At 42.8% G+C, this 17065-nt stretch overlaps 1 protein-coding gene across 2 annotated transcripts in view; it reads right to left on the minus strand.

Moving 5' to 3' along the window:
- Positions 1–4968: 4968 nt before the first annotated feature.
- Positions 4969–17065, minus strand: part of COLQ (collagen like tail subunit of asymmetric acetylcholinesterase) — a 37763-nt gene continuing 25666 nt past the window's right edge. For both annotated transcript variants that reach the window (XM_052693872.1, XM_052693871.1), the window contains 6 exons: positions 15906–16002; positions 14105–14244; positions 11442–11561; positions 10748–10868; positions 9421–9523; positions 4969–7224 (listed from right to left, as the gene is read on the minus strand). In XM_052693872.1, the coding sequence (XP_052549832.1) occupies positions 7155–7224; positions 9421–9523; positions 10748–10868; positions 11442–11561; positions 14105–14244; positions 15906–16002 (651 nt within the window). In that variant the 3' untranslated portion in view covers positions 4969–7154. The remainder of the gene's footprint in view (positions 7225–9420; positions 9524–10747; positions 10869–11441; positions 11562–14104; positions 14245–15905; positions 16003–17065) is intronic.

The raw sequence follows: 17065 nt of genomic DNA on the forward strand, positions 1-17065 counted from the left end.
CTTCTTCCTTGCATGGATTTGTTTTTTTTTATTACAACAGAGGGCCTAAAGTGCTCTTCAGGACTGCATCTGTTCTAGATACTGTGTGAACAGTCAAAAAGAGTGTGTTTCTGGTTGATAGAAACTGCCTGTATGTATCTTTGTATGAAGAATGTTCACACACATGGAGCCTGTTTTGATTACGAGAATAAAAGCTGCATCGGCAATACAGCTGTGGGTCCTTGGCTAATGTAAATAGCTGAAGGCTGTGGTTAAGAAACCAGCCTGGCACCATCAGAGGATATGTGTGTAACAACTAGAGGTAAGGATGACCTTCTGCCTGGACTTGAATTTGTTCTGTAGGAATACCTCAAGGTTTTCAAAATTCTGGGGTCATCTTGAGATGACAAGGGCCTTTTATGTACTGTAGATATGTAACTTGTTTCTTTCATTCCCTTTTCTCTCTCTGTATGAACAGAGAGGACACAAGAGCAGATCTGTCACATCTGATTGTCTTTCCGTAGCCCTGTCTGTCCAGCATCAGTGCACTTGTGAGTGAATGGAAATCACATGCACAAAAAGCTCACGGGCAAGCATTTCTCCACAATTTCTTTTGGTTAAAGTAAGCAAATCTGTTGCCACTACAGGCATATGAGCTCCCATATGAGCTGCAGAAAGAGCTCCAGCTAAAGCTTTGACAGAATTTGTCATGTTCATAAGTAAAGGTCATGGGCTTTCTTGTCTCTGCAGGAATCCAGATCTGTGGCTCCAAATATGAAGTGGTGGTGTGCTGAATGTATTGGACTTGTAGGAACACACAGGGGCTGCTGTTTAAATAGGAAGCTTAAAGAAGACATATCAGCAGTGACCAGAAGATAGTGGAATAGTCTCTTACCAGAGAGAAAAACAGTAAAAAGCTATCTGAATTTGAGGAAAGAACAGCAATGCAAGCTCACAGCACTGAAGTTGTGACCAGTGCAGGCAGTGTGAAACTTCAAGTTGTTTTCTTTTGTGGAAACCCCACTGCAGTGGAGAAGTGTGGGACTGACATGCAATCATGTTGGCCCACAGGCAAGGCAGAGCTGCTGAAATGCAGCATGAGGGTCTGTAATGCTGTGATACAATCAATCACGACAGAGCACAGGTTTTCTATACAAGTTCAGTGTGTTTGCACAAAGCTGTTCTCTGAATCAGAGCCCCAAGGAGGAAAGTTTTATTCCAGTCATTAGTGAAACAAGGCCTGTGTGTGTCTGTTTAGAAGTTTAGTCAACAAAGTTACTGTGTATTTTTTCTTATATGTCAGTACATTGACCCAAATATATCTTGACAGAAGGCCTGTTAAATTCCTGTCCCTACAGGAATTTACAAACATTTTTTACTTTTTTTACATTTTTAAACATTAATTAACAAACATTTATTCCTTTTCTTTTTGGTCTAGAACAGATTTGAGTTTCTTGTGTGTTGACAAGGGGGGAAAAAATCCATCAGCCTTAGAAAGCTTCCAGCTTTCCTTTTCTGTCTGTGGTGGAACAGTGGCCAGAGAAGCTGTGGATGTCCTATCCCTGAGGGCACTCAAGGCCAGGTTGGATGGGGCCCTTGGCAGCCTGAGCTGGTGAGTGGCAGCCCTGCCCCTAGCAGGGGTTGGAACTGAGCAGGCTTTAATATCCCTTCCTACCCAAGCTGTTCTATGGCAGCACAGGCTCGACCCCTGACTTTGCACATTAGGGAAAAAGGCTTTTCCAGGTTTCATTGCATTTTTGCACCCCCCTAACCTTCACCTTCTACTAGCCCATATTTGCCATTTCTGGTTTCAAGGTTTGGTAAAATTCTTCCAAAGATCATTCGCTATTTAACCACCACTAGAGCAAGGGGTGACCATTGATACCAATACTTTGCCTGCAGCAGGAGGAGCTGAAATTGGTGATCCTTGCATCCTTCCAGAGCCATCAGCCAACAAGACATGCAGTCAAGGAGTCATGACCTGACACTCTGCTGGGTCCCAAGCAGACCTGCTTGTTGTTGTCGCACAGCATGTGAGCATGGATTTTACTGCTTTCTGAAAGATGAATTGTGCACGTTCCTGCAGCTATGCCAAAAAGAGACCCACTCACTGTTTTCTCAAACCCAAATAGGTCTGAGACTCAAAAACACATTTTGCATCAATTTGTCTCTGTACCAAGGCTCCTGCTCCAGTAATGGCTTTCTGCCAAAATGATTTCCAATTAATTTAGCATCTGTTTCCAGCATTGGTATCGTCAGCTCATCTGTAGCCTACAGAGACAGGCGTGCCTCTCATAGTTTCCTATAGGTCACACTTTTCCACTTGCTTTCTTGCTTGGCAGCTGGTACCAGGCGCGAGGGAGCCCTGTGCCTTCAGCACCACCTGAAACTCGAACCTCAGCTCAGGGATTCAGTGCTGGCCAACACGCTGCATCCCACACTGTGTGATGAGTACGTTGCCCAGAGCTACAGAACGGAAGGCTTTGTGTGGGCAACAAAACGTTCATGCGGCAGGGTGGTAAGGGGCCTTGTCCCCTTCCTTGGGGACAGCTGAGCTTCCAATCACCTATTGACTCCTGCCATTTCACTACTGATTTTCCTCAATTTAATTCAATGCTTAATCTTTTGAAGATTCATGTTCTCTCTCCTTAAACAGACATAATGCTGTTGATGTGTAAATAGCCACTGCTGGGTTTGCCCACTTCATGCTTTATTGGTCACCTTGGGCAGGAGTCTCCAAACAGCCCCATGGTGAAAGATGGGGACAACCCTGGCTGTTGTGAAGAATCTGGGACAGCTTCTTCTCAGCCAGCCAAAAAGCTTCTCCATCTGGTGTGTTGTTTTCTTACACTGATCTACTTGAAGCTGGCACATCCAAGCTACTGCTCCTTCTGAAAGGTAGGCCCTCCTCTGAAAAGGTAATTAAATATAAACTTCCATTTTCTTGAGCCTTAAGCGTTAGGAAATCAAGTCATTTTTGTATATTCCCTGACCAGCTGGTGAGTGTGTCCTGCACTAAGAGGCTTTTGCCTTGGAATTCAGTTTCTTGACACCAAGGGACAGTCTGATGAACTGCCATGGTTCACGTCCCTACATAAATGTCACATAGAGCTGATCATCTGCATAAATGAGAGCGGTTGGGCACATTGTCCTTTAGCCTCAGTGCCCATGTCCAGCTGAACTGTAGGCAGTGGGAGTGCCTTCCACTCTGAAGTGTTGATGTTACACATGGGCTCTTTGTATGATAAAAATCACAATGTTTTCAGCCCTCGTGTGCCTATGCTGTGCAGTACAGGTTGTTCTGCTGTGAAACTTGGGCATGGATGTGCCAGGCAGGGAGGAGAATTCAATGTCACCACACTGTATGGCACTGCTGAAACCCTACTGTCGATGTACTGCTAGCTGCCTTGTGACACCTGGGACTGGCTAGCCTTTTCCCTGAGGAGCTCTGGGCTTTGCTCTACCAAGCCCTCAGCCCACACTTAAACCAAGGCAGCCTTGCACTTAGCAGGGGTTTTCAGCTCCTTTCTCCTCAGCTGGAGCCCCTCTGCCTCTTGGGGTTGCTGCCTGTGGCTGCCTGCTTGTAGCCCTGACTCCAACGTGGATGTTACAGTTACAAAATGCAGGGGCAGCCCTTGGACATTTATCCAAAGTTCCTTCACCATGGCACTCGCCACATGGCACCTGTTTCCCACTGTGCCTCAGGAGCCTAATGAAGCTTCATCAGGCTGCCAGGAAGCCGAATTATGACAACCAGCCAGCCATAAGCCGGGCTTGCAGCTACTGCTCCAGGTGTTGCTGCCCACTGCTCTTTGTCCTGGGCAACCCTCAGCCAAGCCCCCTCTGCACACAGAACGGAGGATTAAATACTGGACGTCTGTAGGTCAGCCCAGCAGCAGCTCAGTGACAGGCAGTCCAAAGCAAAGCCTGCTCATCCCTGGGCAGAGCAGGTACAGATCCGTGGCTTTATTTAGATGCTGTAATCCCACAGTATTTCACGCCAGAAGCTGTACTGCTCCGAAAGTCCCAGCACGGAGCAAGCCCACAGAGAGCAATGGGTAACCCTGTTTTCAATGTCTCTCATAGCCTGTGCGTGCCAGCAGCAGAACCACTGGAACCCACCATCTGACAAGGACCCTCTGTCAGCCGCACAGGACACTACCAGGGCTGATTAAGAGTGCTGGAAGGATGGAGCTGTGACTCAATGCTTTTTAAGCTCCAAGACGTGGGTTGCAGGGGAGAGGGAAGCAGCTACTAATGTGATTTCCAGGACTGTGCTTCTGTAGTGCACTTTAGCCTAGCTCCCCATCTCCAGGCTCATGCCTTCCACATGCATTGGATATTATCCATGAAGGAGCACGTGCTGGGACTTTGCTTTGTTCTCCCCATGCTCAGGATGACATCAGTTCTCAGTACACACAGCCCCAGCTTGCACACAGCTAGGCACCTGCAAGCTGTGTTTTGAAAGCCAGATATAAGCAAAATCAAGCAAATGCCAGAACGAAGGTAGCATGATTTATTGACATAAGCTGTTAATACATGCAGTAGATAACTACACATATTTAATCACATAGTAAGTGCAAGCTGGCTTTTTAGTGTACATTAAATACAGTGTATGATGTAAGCTCATACTAATTCTGTGTTCATCTACAGCTGCACACTAACGATTAGAAACCTTTCCCACAGGCATTTGCTGCTACAAAAGGCCGAGGAACTGAAGTACCTCAATCCATTTTTGAGCCACAGTTGGCACAATGCATTAGGAAACTCACGGAAGGAGGGAAGATAAATCATAGCGTTCCAGGCACCATCCAGCTGATGAACCCTCAATTAATAATAGATACGTCTGAATTAAGGAGGAAGGTATTTGCAGTCTTTTATAACATGAATACTTAACACCTCCTCAAATGTTTTTTATGATGGTTTACACAAGATGATAATGGCAGTAAGAAACTTGTTCCATGACTTTTATTTTTTTTTCCCTTCCAACTTGCATTTCTTTTTGTTAAGATATTGAACTTTTATGCTGTATTAATACAGTCCTTCTGAAATCCACGCTTCGTTTTGTGACCAGGCTGATGCTGTACTTCTTCTCTATGTGCAGCACACTACAATTTAACATGTGAGATCATGACTTGTTTTTCTTTTCCTGCCCTTGGTGCACTTTGGCTTTATAATGTCCTTTGGAGGTAGGAGCTTTTAAAAACAACAGGACTTAAAGCTGAAAGTGAAAGGCCACTGAGACTTCCAAATTTCTCAAGGGCTCCAGCCTTGCAGGGTCTGCAAGTGGAGATGGACTCCAGAGAGAAAGTGCTGGATCCCACCAGCTGAAACCCATTCCTTTGCACCAGTATGGGATGTTACAAGGCAGCTACTCTAGCGCACAGATTTCCAGAGCTTATGGCAAGTTCCTCACCCCTTTGGTTCTTTGACCTTTTATTAAGACCTCTGTTTAAATAAAAAATAATAACAATAATAAGGCAATGAGAAGAAAGGCTTTGAACTGTTGAAACAGGCTACAGCTGTTGGTGGTTGAGCTTCACAGCACAAGCAGCCCAGGTAAGCAATAGCAGTAAAATACATTAATTTTATTTAGCTTTTAATTGATGATTTCCAGTATCACTTTGGACATGCAGAGCTAAAGTCTCCTATACAAGTGGTAGAAGTTGCATATATTCCTGCTTGCTTTAATGCATTATCCACCCTTTATTCAACCTTTAAGAGGTAACCAAGTAAGTGCAGCTGCTGTGGTGCTCCTATTGTGACAAGCAACTCACACACTTGAAACATTCAAGTACAGCATTTACAGCAAAGCAGCAAAGAGTGGCCTGCATGAAAAAAAAAAAAAAATCACACTTGGTTTGAGCTCTTAGTCCTGAACTCCACACATCTTTGTACCATTTTCTTCTGTTATGAACTCTTTCGTATATACAGTATTAAATATGCTCCCCCTATGAAATCTGTTCTTGAATGCGTGCTAATAAGTAGGTAATTACCCTGACTCCTATCAGAGCTAGCAGAATTGACCAAATGTCCTGAAAAACAGAGATATACGTACATCATACAGCGTGAATGAGCACCCACAAGCACATTAGGCCAGGATTGGTGTCACAGGGATATAAAAGTGAGGCGGCACATTGCAGCGTGCTCCAAGCACAACAGGAGCAGGAGAGCAGGCCGGAGGAGTCAGTACACAGGATGGGTACAGCCAACGTGCAAGGATGGAGTCTGGGTAGACCATGAGAGAAGAACAAGGCCTTCCAGCACCATGACCAGAGTGCAGGCCTGGCTGCATTGAGGTTCCAGGTGGGCAGCCTTGCTGACCCAGCACTTCCGCAGTCCTGTTGGGCTCACACAGAACGCAGCTGGCTTGGCAAAGGCGAAAAGTGAAATCAGCTCATCCTGCATCTTTGCTCCCAGCCTGATGTCCTCCTTGGAGTGAGAGCACCTTGGCTGCATCACCATTTGGTTGTCCCCTTTGGCCTTCGTGGCCTGTGGCTTGGTGTGATAGCCAACCATTTTCCTGGAGTTTTTTTTTTTGCCTCATCTGCTGATCTTTAAAGCATTTGCAGGAAGGCCCCTGCTTCTCTGAGCCACAAAGGTGTGCAGCTAACCACAGTGCTGCTGAAGCCACCATCACACCCCCCTGGAGACAACATGAAGGAAGTTCACATTGTAATACAAGAGAAAGTCTCCATAAACACTGTGTCCAACACATGCTTTGTATTTATGCTGAAAAAGCTGAAAAACAAAAACCCTGAAGAACTTAATTTAGGCTGAACAGTGCTAAGCCGAGGTAATGTTGTCTTGTACACAGTATTCCTGGTTAGTGGCATTTGGTTTCCTGTAGCATTTGTGACAGAGAAGTCCCCACACACAGCCCACGAGTCTTACTGGCAAACACTTTATCTATTAAGACAGGATACAGTGGTCCTAGTTTTTCAGAATCTGGCTTAATTAATTTTAAAAAAAAAAAAAAAAAAAGCCAAACATCTCAACATGGCCATCAGAAGCACGAAGTCTGTTTGTTTTCACAGAGATGGCTTTTTTTCTTTTTTCTTCTTTTTCTTTTTTCCTTCTTTTTTTCTTTTTTAAATCCCAGACCTTTTCAGCTAGACAACAGCATAGCACCTCGCACCCCATGACGTGTGGGATGCTGCCCTTCTCTGCTCCCCTCATGTGAAGTATCGGCACTGTGTAGAGTCAATGTAGCAGTAAGAAGTGCATCGCAATTTTCCATAAGACCTAAAATAAAAGAGAATATCTCAGTTTCAAAACATGCTGTAGCTCACATCACATGTTCTCTGTGTGCTGTAAGAACTCAAGAACATCAGAAAACACCAAGCGCAGTGACATCTGGCAATGAAAAGATGAAAGCGATTTCCTGAGGCTCTCTGCTGTGCTCCCCCTTGTCACTATGAATAAAGTCTTAATCGTCAATTACTAGAATTCAAACAAACAAACAAACGACAAAAACAATTATCAGAATTAAAACAAACACTCGTGTGTAGGTGGAGGAAGCCCTTGGGACTCACTTACAGGAAAAGCATAACTAAATAACTGAGAACCCAAGTTAAGTGTTTTTCCAGTTACTTCCAATGGCTCCAGCAGGCATGACTGCACCCATCCTTTAACTTATTTTTCATAGCAACAGATATATACCTTTAAACTAAAAGGAGGCCTTTCAAAGGGCCTTTATAAAATGAGAGAAAACATTTTTGATTTTGTCCTTCTGCTTGCTTACACTGAGCTGCCGTGACTACCTACTGAACATCCGACCAGTGATGCTAATGACATAAAAAAAAAAAAAAATTTTGCTGAGTTTTTATTGTGTTACAGCTGGAAAAATCATTGTGGTGAAAATAGGAAAAGAAACAAACAGGGAAGCAATGCTCACCTGTATCCAAAATCTAGGTTCACAGGAAAGACCAGAAGATCTCCAGAAAGAGACCCTTCCCAGTGGCAGTCAGCCCTTAATTGGAGTTTAGGAGAGGTGCAGCCAGGCTCCACCCCTTCTGGTCGCACAGCTGAATCGCCTTCACCTGTGCTCCATGGCTGACTCAGTGCTTGCCTCAGGTGGTCAATCAGAGGCTCAGGCTGTGACTCAACAGTTCCCATACATATTGCTATGAGTGCAAGTGAATAACTCATCCATCAGATAATCCACAAACTGTAGTAAATGCACCAGTCCTTTGAAATGTGTCCTTGGATAAACCACTTCCTCAGAAACAGAACAAAAATTTGAAGAGAACATCTATGAAACGTGAGGAAGGACTTGGGACTGGAAAAAGTACAGATAATGGGAAAATCAGTTGCAGAAGAGGTGTTGGAGAAGAGGGTGAAGCTCCTGTTGCAGTGCCAAGCTCATGTATTCACCTCATTTTACTGATGAGTCACAGCTCTTTCTTTGATTAAGCAAGTAACCTACAGACTGCAAACACAAAGATAAAAGGATCTAAATGGTTTTTCACTACTTGATTATATGTGGAAAATGAAATTTATAAAACTTTCTCAAGCTTTTGTGGGTCTCGTTTCAGCAGCAAACTTCCTATTCTTAAGATGGAACAGCTTTCACAGGCGAGCAGCTCCACACTGCAGATGGGAGCTCTTTAAAATGTTTTGGGCTGTCAGGTTTACTAGTCTCAATTTTAGTAATCTCTTACTCCAGGCATGCTCCAACAACTGCAATGGAAGGATTAGCACAGCACTTGATTTACAAAGATGTCCTGTGGTTTCTTATTCCTGTCAATTAGCACATTATTCTTCCATGAATGATGAAGGCTCTGCACATAATTTCATTTGCAAATTAAATGTTTCCTGTTATGGGGTAACAATACCTGACAGTTAAATAGAGGTGCTGCTGCTTGAGGCAAAATGCTCACCAGAGGAGGCTGCTTGAACAAAGGCAGAGGAGGCAAGTCAGCTGTGCACAGATGTTTGAAAGGAAGGGTGTTGCTAAGCAGATGTATACCCTCTCTTCTGAGTGAATTTCCTGGTCTTTAAAAAGGCTGATAGATGAATAGTTGTTTCAGAAACAAAAATACCTCTAGAGGACTCATTAAAAGTACAGGAGGTTGTTTGGAGGCTGTGGTTTGGTTGGTTGGTTTTCTTTCCTCCAACATGATCATCTCTTCATCATGGTGTATCCTGCCCTTAGTATGTTAAGGGTGAGTAATAATGCAATAATAAAGATACCAAATAAATAAATCTTTGAAAACAATGGATAAACATATATCTATATGATCATTCACTGTGTAAGCAAGTACTTATAACTGAGAAATGAAATATAGACTTCACATAACAAAAATAAGGTGATAGGCTCTGTCTCTCTCACTACCTGCTGTGGTCCCAGAGGAACAAGGTTTATGTGGGTGATCCTCTTTTCTTTTAATGCTGAAGGCAAAGAAGAAAATAACAAAAGGGAAGACAGTTCACACATACCCAGGGAGATATGTTTTACATGTCAGATATCCAAAATCCTTTCCATCACAGTCTTCCACCCCTTCATGTCTGTAGCCATCTCCGCAGTAAGCACGGCGACATCCTAGTGAAAAACACAGAAGGAAATACCTTTGTCACACTCCATATGTAATGGATTTTGGAGAGGCAAGTGGTGCTAGATTTAGGGTAAAGCATAAACTAAGACACTTTGGTGTGGGCCTGTCTGGTACATAGGCACCGTAATTTGTGGGCTGTATTTTAATAATTGGAAAATGCTTCTAAAAACAATGAGCTGATTTTACAATCAAGTCCACTTAGCATTTTTTAACCTCTTTTGATATAGTTCTGAGATCAGAAAGATGATGATGTGCTGATATTCAAGTAATCTGTGACATCAAGTAACATGGTATAGTAATGTGACTCAGTAGGTCAAGTTAATTCTTAGCCTTGGCGATCTTGAAGGTCTTTTCCAATCTTGATAATCCTATGACTTTATAATTCAGTTAAAACTTTCCAGGTCACATCAGCGTCAGAAGTTTGTGTACTGCCAGGCCGCTATGGACTCTGCCCAGTGCATAGCACACAGCAACATGATGGACTTCCAGATGCACAATGTGCAATTTCACAGGCACTAGAGCTAATGAGCACTATTTGTCCTGCATGTTTGTTCCCCATGGCAGACTGCAAATTCTAATTAAATCATTTTCTCATGCTTGGAGCCTGGAAAACTCAGTCTCACTGGATTGCTCTGTAGGCAGGCAAGCTTGGAGGGGCATTTATACATCTGCATTCTGGGGAAGGAGCCAAGCAGTGAAAGCAAGGGTGGATGTGAAAGCTGTGATAGCTCTTTGTGTGCCAGGCTTATATTCTGCACTCCTTGCCTTCGCTGTCCAGAGCCAGGGAAGCACGAAGATCAGCTAGACAGGAATCAAATGTAGTGTAAAGCTAAGTAATGGCAGTGGGCTGAAAGTGATGGAAGGAGCCAGAGCACATGCTTATTCAAAGGGGTTTTGTGTATGCTGCAAAGGTACCACATCTTGTGGTCAAAAAGACACCCGTCCCATTGAAGGTCTGTGTGTAAAACAATGGCTGGATCCAGTCCCTGGAATGCAAGGGCTTTGCTCTGGTGCCAAATACCTCTGCAGCCAGGGACATGGTTCTCAATGAGGATACATGGGGAACATTTGGCATCACCTCTGACTTCTGCCTGCGTGTGGCATGCATGTACATGAAAGATCTTGATTTTGGTGTTGTGGCCATTGTGCATGTTATTCCACAGAAACAACTACTGTGACTTCCATGTAGAAAGAGGCTGCTTCCCACTTACTTATGCAGTCATCCGTCACGACCGTGTTGCCATCATCACACTCTTCCCCATCCTGAACGATCCCATCTCCACACGTACTGCCAACCTCAACACGGTAATCCACAGGGTAGAAAGGGGTGAGCTGGACAAAAAAAAAAACACACTGAGATTACTGTGTAGGAATACCAGCAGCAGGGCTCAACAAATAGAGATGTGGAAGGTGGGTACCAAAAACCTGTTTCCATATCCCACTATGTAATGGGAAACAGGGTTTGTACAGAATTTGATTCAAAGCCCAGTGGAAAAAATAAGGATCCTGTCATTGATTTCAGTGGTACTTAGCTCCTTGAAGCAGTAAGAAAATACATGATTTTGATTTGCAGGGTTTGTGTCTTCCCACAACTCTTATCCCTGCTGAGTTTTGCCTTATTCTGTGTTAAATCAAAACTGTTTGTTACAATTGTGATTACCCAAACTCAGTCCCAGCTGGCTGGTTCAGCAGCTGGTTCAGAGAAAGGCCAGCAAAACCTATAGCACTGGTAAGTAACGAAGACTCCTGTGAACAAAACCCACAGAATTAGATGCAGTGTCGATAATGCTGAAAAATAAGATTTTTCTTCATTCACTTGAGTGATTCTGTATGATAATATACATGCTGTATTTAAAAATGAAACATACACTCACAAGTTTTCTGAAACCACAGTCATATTTTCACCTGGACTGGGAGCCATCCAAAGGTATCCTTGAAATACAAAGATCTCTGGTCTCTTCTAAAAGCTAAGGCATTTTCAGTGTGTAATCGGTCCAATTCTTCTTGATTATTCACCACAAAAATCTGGGGCAAGAAAAAGAGGTGATTGGTAACCGCCTTGAGAAGTGTTTTGAATTGTCATGGAATCCAGTTTTGCAGACAGAATTATGTATCTGCAAATACATGAAGAATTGCACAGAAAGAGTTCGCTTTCTTAAACAGAATGGCAGGCCAGCTCTGGGTGAGAATGTACATATGTAAGATGCTGCTTTGCAATTGCTAAGAGACATGAATCTTCAAAAGCTCATGGTCTCTCCAGCTAAGCTCCAGAGACCCCAACTCTTACACACCCACAGATAATGACCATGCAAACACTCATCAAACAATGCCAGCAGTGACTGCTGAGAACAGTTTCAGATGTTCCAATAGTTAGATGCTGGCACAATTGCAAAATCCATCTGTGCATAAGTATTCTTTCTAGGTTTGTGAGTAATTTTTAGGCTCGTTTATGGCTGTGAATAAAATAAAGCACTGCTTAGTGCAACCTTCACTTATCTTTTTCTACTTTGTACTTTAGACTTCATGAGCATTGAAATTTGTGTTTCTTTACATGCACATACTTCAGTTTAAACTCAAGTCTTCTGTTAAACAAAAAAATATTAGTAACAAATTGAGAGAATTAGGACAAGCTGCTCTTTTCGCAAATTGCTTTCATGTCTCATTTACCAAAATTTGCTGTAAGGGGTATTAAATAACTCCTTCCCTTGGAAGCTTAATCAAATTTATTTTAGTAAGATTCAAACCATTTTTTAATTAAGAAAAAGCAAATTGAATGATTCAGAGCAAGTAGATTTGGGTCAAAGCCTGATTCCCACCAGCATAATCAGAACTGGCTCTTTTTAAAACAAATTACCCAGAAGTTTTTGCATAGCAGAATATTCCCATAGCCCCCGACAAAGGCCAATTGAATAAAAGTGCCTTCAGCTAGAATGAAAGAGAGCAAAGAAATAAAGAGCCAGCAAAGAACCAATTCTGTAGCTGTGTCCAGGAACTGAAGTCCCAGCCTCAGAGCTGTAGTTTCTCTGGAAATCAATAACGGATTGTGCCCTCTGAAAATCTCTTATAGATATTGCCCTTTGAAAATGCAAAGAATTAAAAAACCTGATTGAATCACAGCCAGTGACAGAAAAGCAGTCCTTTGTTTCCTACCCTCACCCCAAGCAGTGTAGCACTGATGGGCAAGTGGGTGGCTGTGCTGGGGATGTGCAGAAGGATGGAGGACCTTCTCTGCATCTTCCCACGTGCAGCTATAGCAACCCTGACTGCAGTCTACAAGTGGCACAAGGAGGATTTCTGAGCTGGCTTTTCTCTTTGCATCCCTCAAGAGAAATGGCACTTGGTTATCACATGTGAGGGTGTATATAATGTGGGTTACTTATATTCAAGGTAGCTATGCTCTTTTAAGCTCTACTCTTAAACAGTGCCTGGTGAAGAAGGAGGGCGATAAGAGTGACACATAACATTGTGAGCCTTATTCTTTAGCCTAGGAGCTCCCCGTGAACTATATCACATTTTTTTTGCAATATTGCATGATGCAGTATGCACCTTGATTTCATGCACCTTCTTCTACTGCCATTTTTTGCAGTGCAATAGGGACGAGCAAGCAGCTGACAAGACTTGCAGCACACTTATGCAGAAGATTCAGCTCAATGACCTGGTTAAAGGAACGGTGTATGGTCATCATGTCCCTTTCATACAGAAAGCTCTGGAAACGTGAGGGATGGGAAAGTTAATCAGAGCTAATCACTGCACGTTCAGAGACAAGACAACAGGCGATTGCCACTTGCTTGAGTGGCAGGGCTCTGCCTGTGCATAGCAGCAGCAGAAAGGTGGCATTTCATTGCTAATTAAGTGCTACAGTGCACAAAATAGAAAAATCAAGGCCCAGCTGAAGGAAAAGTCCAGAAATGCTATTTGCAACGCCTAAAGATATCAGAGATGGAAAACTGCTACGTCACTTTTTAACAGTGACTTATCCTTTATATTACCTTCTGCAATTCGCTTGTAGAATTCCTTCAAGAAGGCTAGCAACTGAAATTGTCTCTGTAAGTGCATGCCCATAGCCAGCACTCAGAAGTCTGACTCTCTTTTTGTTTCAAGGTGGAGGGTTTGTATTTTGAGGGACAGTTCTGTTGTATATGTGAAATGTTCAACCCCAGTATTCAACTCTGAAATCACTGTCTGTGTAGAAGAAAATATGATAAATAAGCAAGAAGTAGATGCTTCCTTCACCAGCCAATCTGAAATATACTGCAGTTGACTGAAATAAAAAGAACAGATCGTGTGTGCAGTAAGAAAAGAGCATCCTCATGGTAAGAGAAAGGTTTCTAAAAAGGTGCCGCATTACTGGTGGTTTGAAACTGCTGCATTTCAGCACCTCCATAACATAACCCTCAGATTGGTTGAGAGACCATATACTTGAGCACAGATTGATCGGGTGCTGGACGTAATGCATTGCCCAAACACAGCCATCTTCCTGTTACATCCAATGTAGTAGTTAATACAATGATTCTTATAATAAAAGCATGTTGAGAACCATTCACATCCTCTCCCAGAAATCTGCTTACCGCAGGGACTTTTGGATACCTGTGTCCAAACACAGACTCCTCATATGGTGGATTATTCACATGTTGTGGGGGTCTGCAGTGGCATCTTCCTGGAGGTCCTGGAAGTCCTCTTTCCCCTTTTGGTCCTATTGCAAATTGCCCTAGGAAGCAAAAAACTCTGTTGCACTGTTATGAAATTAACAAACAAAACCCAAACACAGCCTTAGTGGGAAAAGTATGGTCAGGTGGATGTATGTGTTCACATAAGTTTAGAGTTTTGTTTCTCCCACAAGCAATACTGAGAATGGAAGGAAGTAGTTTCCAGGATCACCAATTCCAGCACTTCAGAAGAAAGAACAGAATTTGTGCCACAATCATCTTTCAGATCACACTTTAACCACTATTTTGGAGAAAGAGAATTGCCATTTGCTTAAGATTTCCAGGCAAAAATCAGCCTGGTCAGAACAGCTTTGTGGTGAGTTTGATAAGACCGACATTAAGTCAGTCTCTGTAGATGTCCACAACACATTGTGGACACTTCAATAGTGTTGTTTCAAAGGCTTTTGTACAGGAAAACTGAACAATAAACAAAGGAGTGCTACAAATAAATACATAAAAACCAACTGCTTTTTGACTTTCAAACTCTGGGAAGGATGTAGTGCTCTGCAGAATTAAATATGAGCCAACATGTTCATATTGCAAGCAGTGATATTATTACAGGAAGGTCATTTAGGACAAGAATTTATATTCTAGAGGGAAAAGACCAACAAGCCTGATACATAAACTTTCTGGGGATGCAATAAATCCTTTTAAAAGCAATCTCAAGATCCTGGCCTCCTTCCCATCAGTATGGTAAAATTCTGTCCTCTGAAAACTTCCAGCTGAATTACTCAGGTTAACGGTATTTTGCACTGAGAGACAAGAGATGTGTAGATGTTGAAGCAGCCTCAGCTTTGAAGATGTACCATTTCCATTAGTACCATTTGGAAGAGAATTTCTGTCCACTGATGTGAGCAAGAGAAGAAAAAGGGAAAAGAAAATGGAAAGAAGACATCAAATTGCCGAGGTACAAAGTGCTCTTGTCCGTTTGTGACAACAGCTGTTTCCAGCTGAGCTTGCCTTTCTTTACCAACACTTGAGCATATATGCAGGTTAGGAAAACACTTCCATTTTCACTGAATATTTTGTGTACAATCCTTCATGTCTATTCTTGGTCTCACAAGAAAAAGCAAGCTGCTTAGAGTTTCTGTGAACATAGTTTTGAAGTTGTACAATAATCAACTATGAGCTTTTCTTATGATTTCCACAATACGCAGAAATGAAGACAGCATACATCTACAGCACTTATTAAAAAGAGATATTTTTATCATCCGTTTTTCCTTTAACTCTTACCTCAGTCCTTCTCTTGAGTCTCACTTACTTTACTTGTACAGAGCTGTACAGGGTAAATATGTCCTGGCTGATTAGAAATCTTGATTTTTCACTGTAAGCCAGGACATCTAGAGAAGCAGCAGATGATAGAGACCAGCCAGTCCCTTCAAGGCTGCCGGATAGCTTTTCATCATACACATCTGCCAAAATTCCACATGAACCATCTAGGCCAGGTTTTTGGTTTTATTTGAGGCATCAAAAGTCACAATGTAGGCATTAGAGTCCGATTTAAAGCCCTTATAATGGATAGCGAAGGCATGATGTGCCTTGCAGAGAAAACTGTCCTTATTGTTGGTGGATCATTTTTTGTAGAGGCTACATACGAATATGCATTGAGTCGGGAGGGGTGGGGAGGATGGACACTGCATAAGATGGCCTGATCCCCACTTACCTAATCCTGAAGGTCCAGGGGGGCCTGGCTGGCCAGAAGGACCAGGCCTTCCAGGTGGGCCCATGATACCCACAGGTCCAATGTCTCCCTTTTGCCCCTAAGAAAGAGGAGACATTCATTTATTTCCTAAGCAATTAATGTCACATAAGTTCCCCCAGCCTGCACTGGCTTCCCTTTCAAGAAAGCCAATGCATCTACCAACAGGAGCATACATAATGAACTTCATAGCCATCATTCCAGAGAAGAGAGGTGTTGTCCTCTTCTACTTGGGTCCAGGCAGGACTTCTCCTTCTGAAAGTGAAAAGTACCAGCAGATCTGCTCGGTGTGCAGTCAGGGATCACCCTGATCTTATTTCAGTCATTCAGGGGCTTTCCTTCAGGGATGCCTTTTTATCCCTGTCATTCCCTAGGAGGCAGTGCAGCTCAGAGACAAGGGACTGGTGGAGCTGAAATCCTTGGTAAGTGGCTCTGACTTCAGGGGCATAGGCTGAGTTTGCAGGGTAGACTAAGAAATTGATTCACCGCACCTTCAGAAAGAGAAAATTAAATAAGGAGTCCACAAGGGCTTCTACAGTGACATTTCCCAGTCTTAAGGCATGGATCTTCAGAAGAACACTAATTACTTGGAGACCCACAGTATTTTCAGAAGTACTTTAGAACCTTAATTCATGTATCCCCTTGGCTGTTGCTGTGAATATACCTTTGTTAACAAAGCACTGCAAGGCAAGCAAGGGATTGCTTTTGCAAAGTGTAAGCTAGCACAGAGTGACTTCCCAGCTGTACGCTGACAAATGATGTTGCTCTGGAGCCTTATCACTCAGTCAAAATGCTGTAAAATTATCTATAGAAGACAAGTTTATAGAGTTACCACACAATAATATAATATTCTGTAAAATCAGCCCTAATTTGCCTCAGGGAAGCTCGTTTGTGTAGCCATACCATGAGGCATTTGAAAGTTTTACCCTAGACCTATTCAACACCTTCCTATTTTTGCTCCAGAATTTAATATGGTGACACTTATTAAAAATAACTACATTTATCTTCCTGCTCATATTCTCTCCGAGGCTTGCATTTCTCAGCTTTATATTTCAGAAGTGTGTTACATAGCTTAAAGCTGAGATAACTGATTTTATTCTTATGTAACAGTGTATCATTTAGTA

Source organism: Tympanuchus pallidicinctus, unplaced genomic scaffold, assembly GCF_026119805.1.
Source record: "Tympanuchus pallidicinctus isolate F22 unplaced genomic scaffold, pur_lepc_1.0 scaffold3, whole genome shotgun sequence".
NCBI classification, from domain to species: Eukaryota; Metazoa; Chordata; class Aves; order Galliformes; family Phasianidae; genus Tympanuchus; species Tympanuchus pallidicinctus.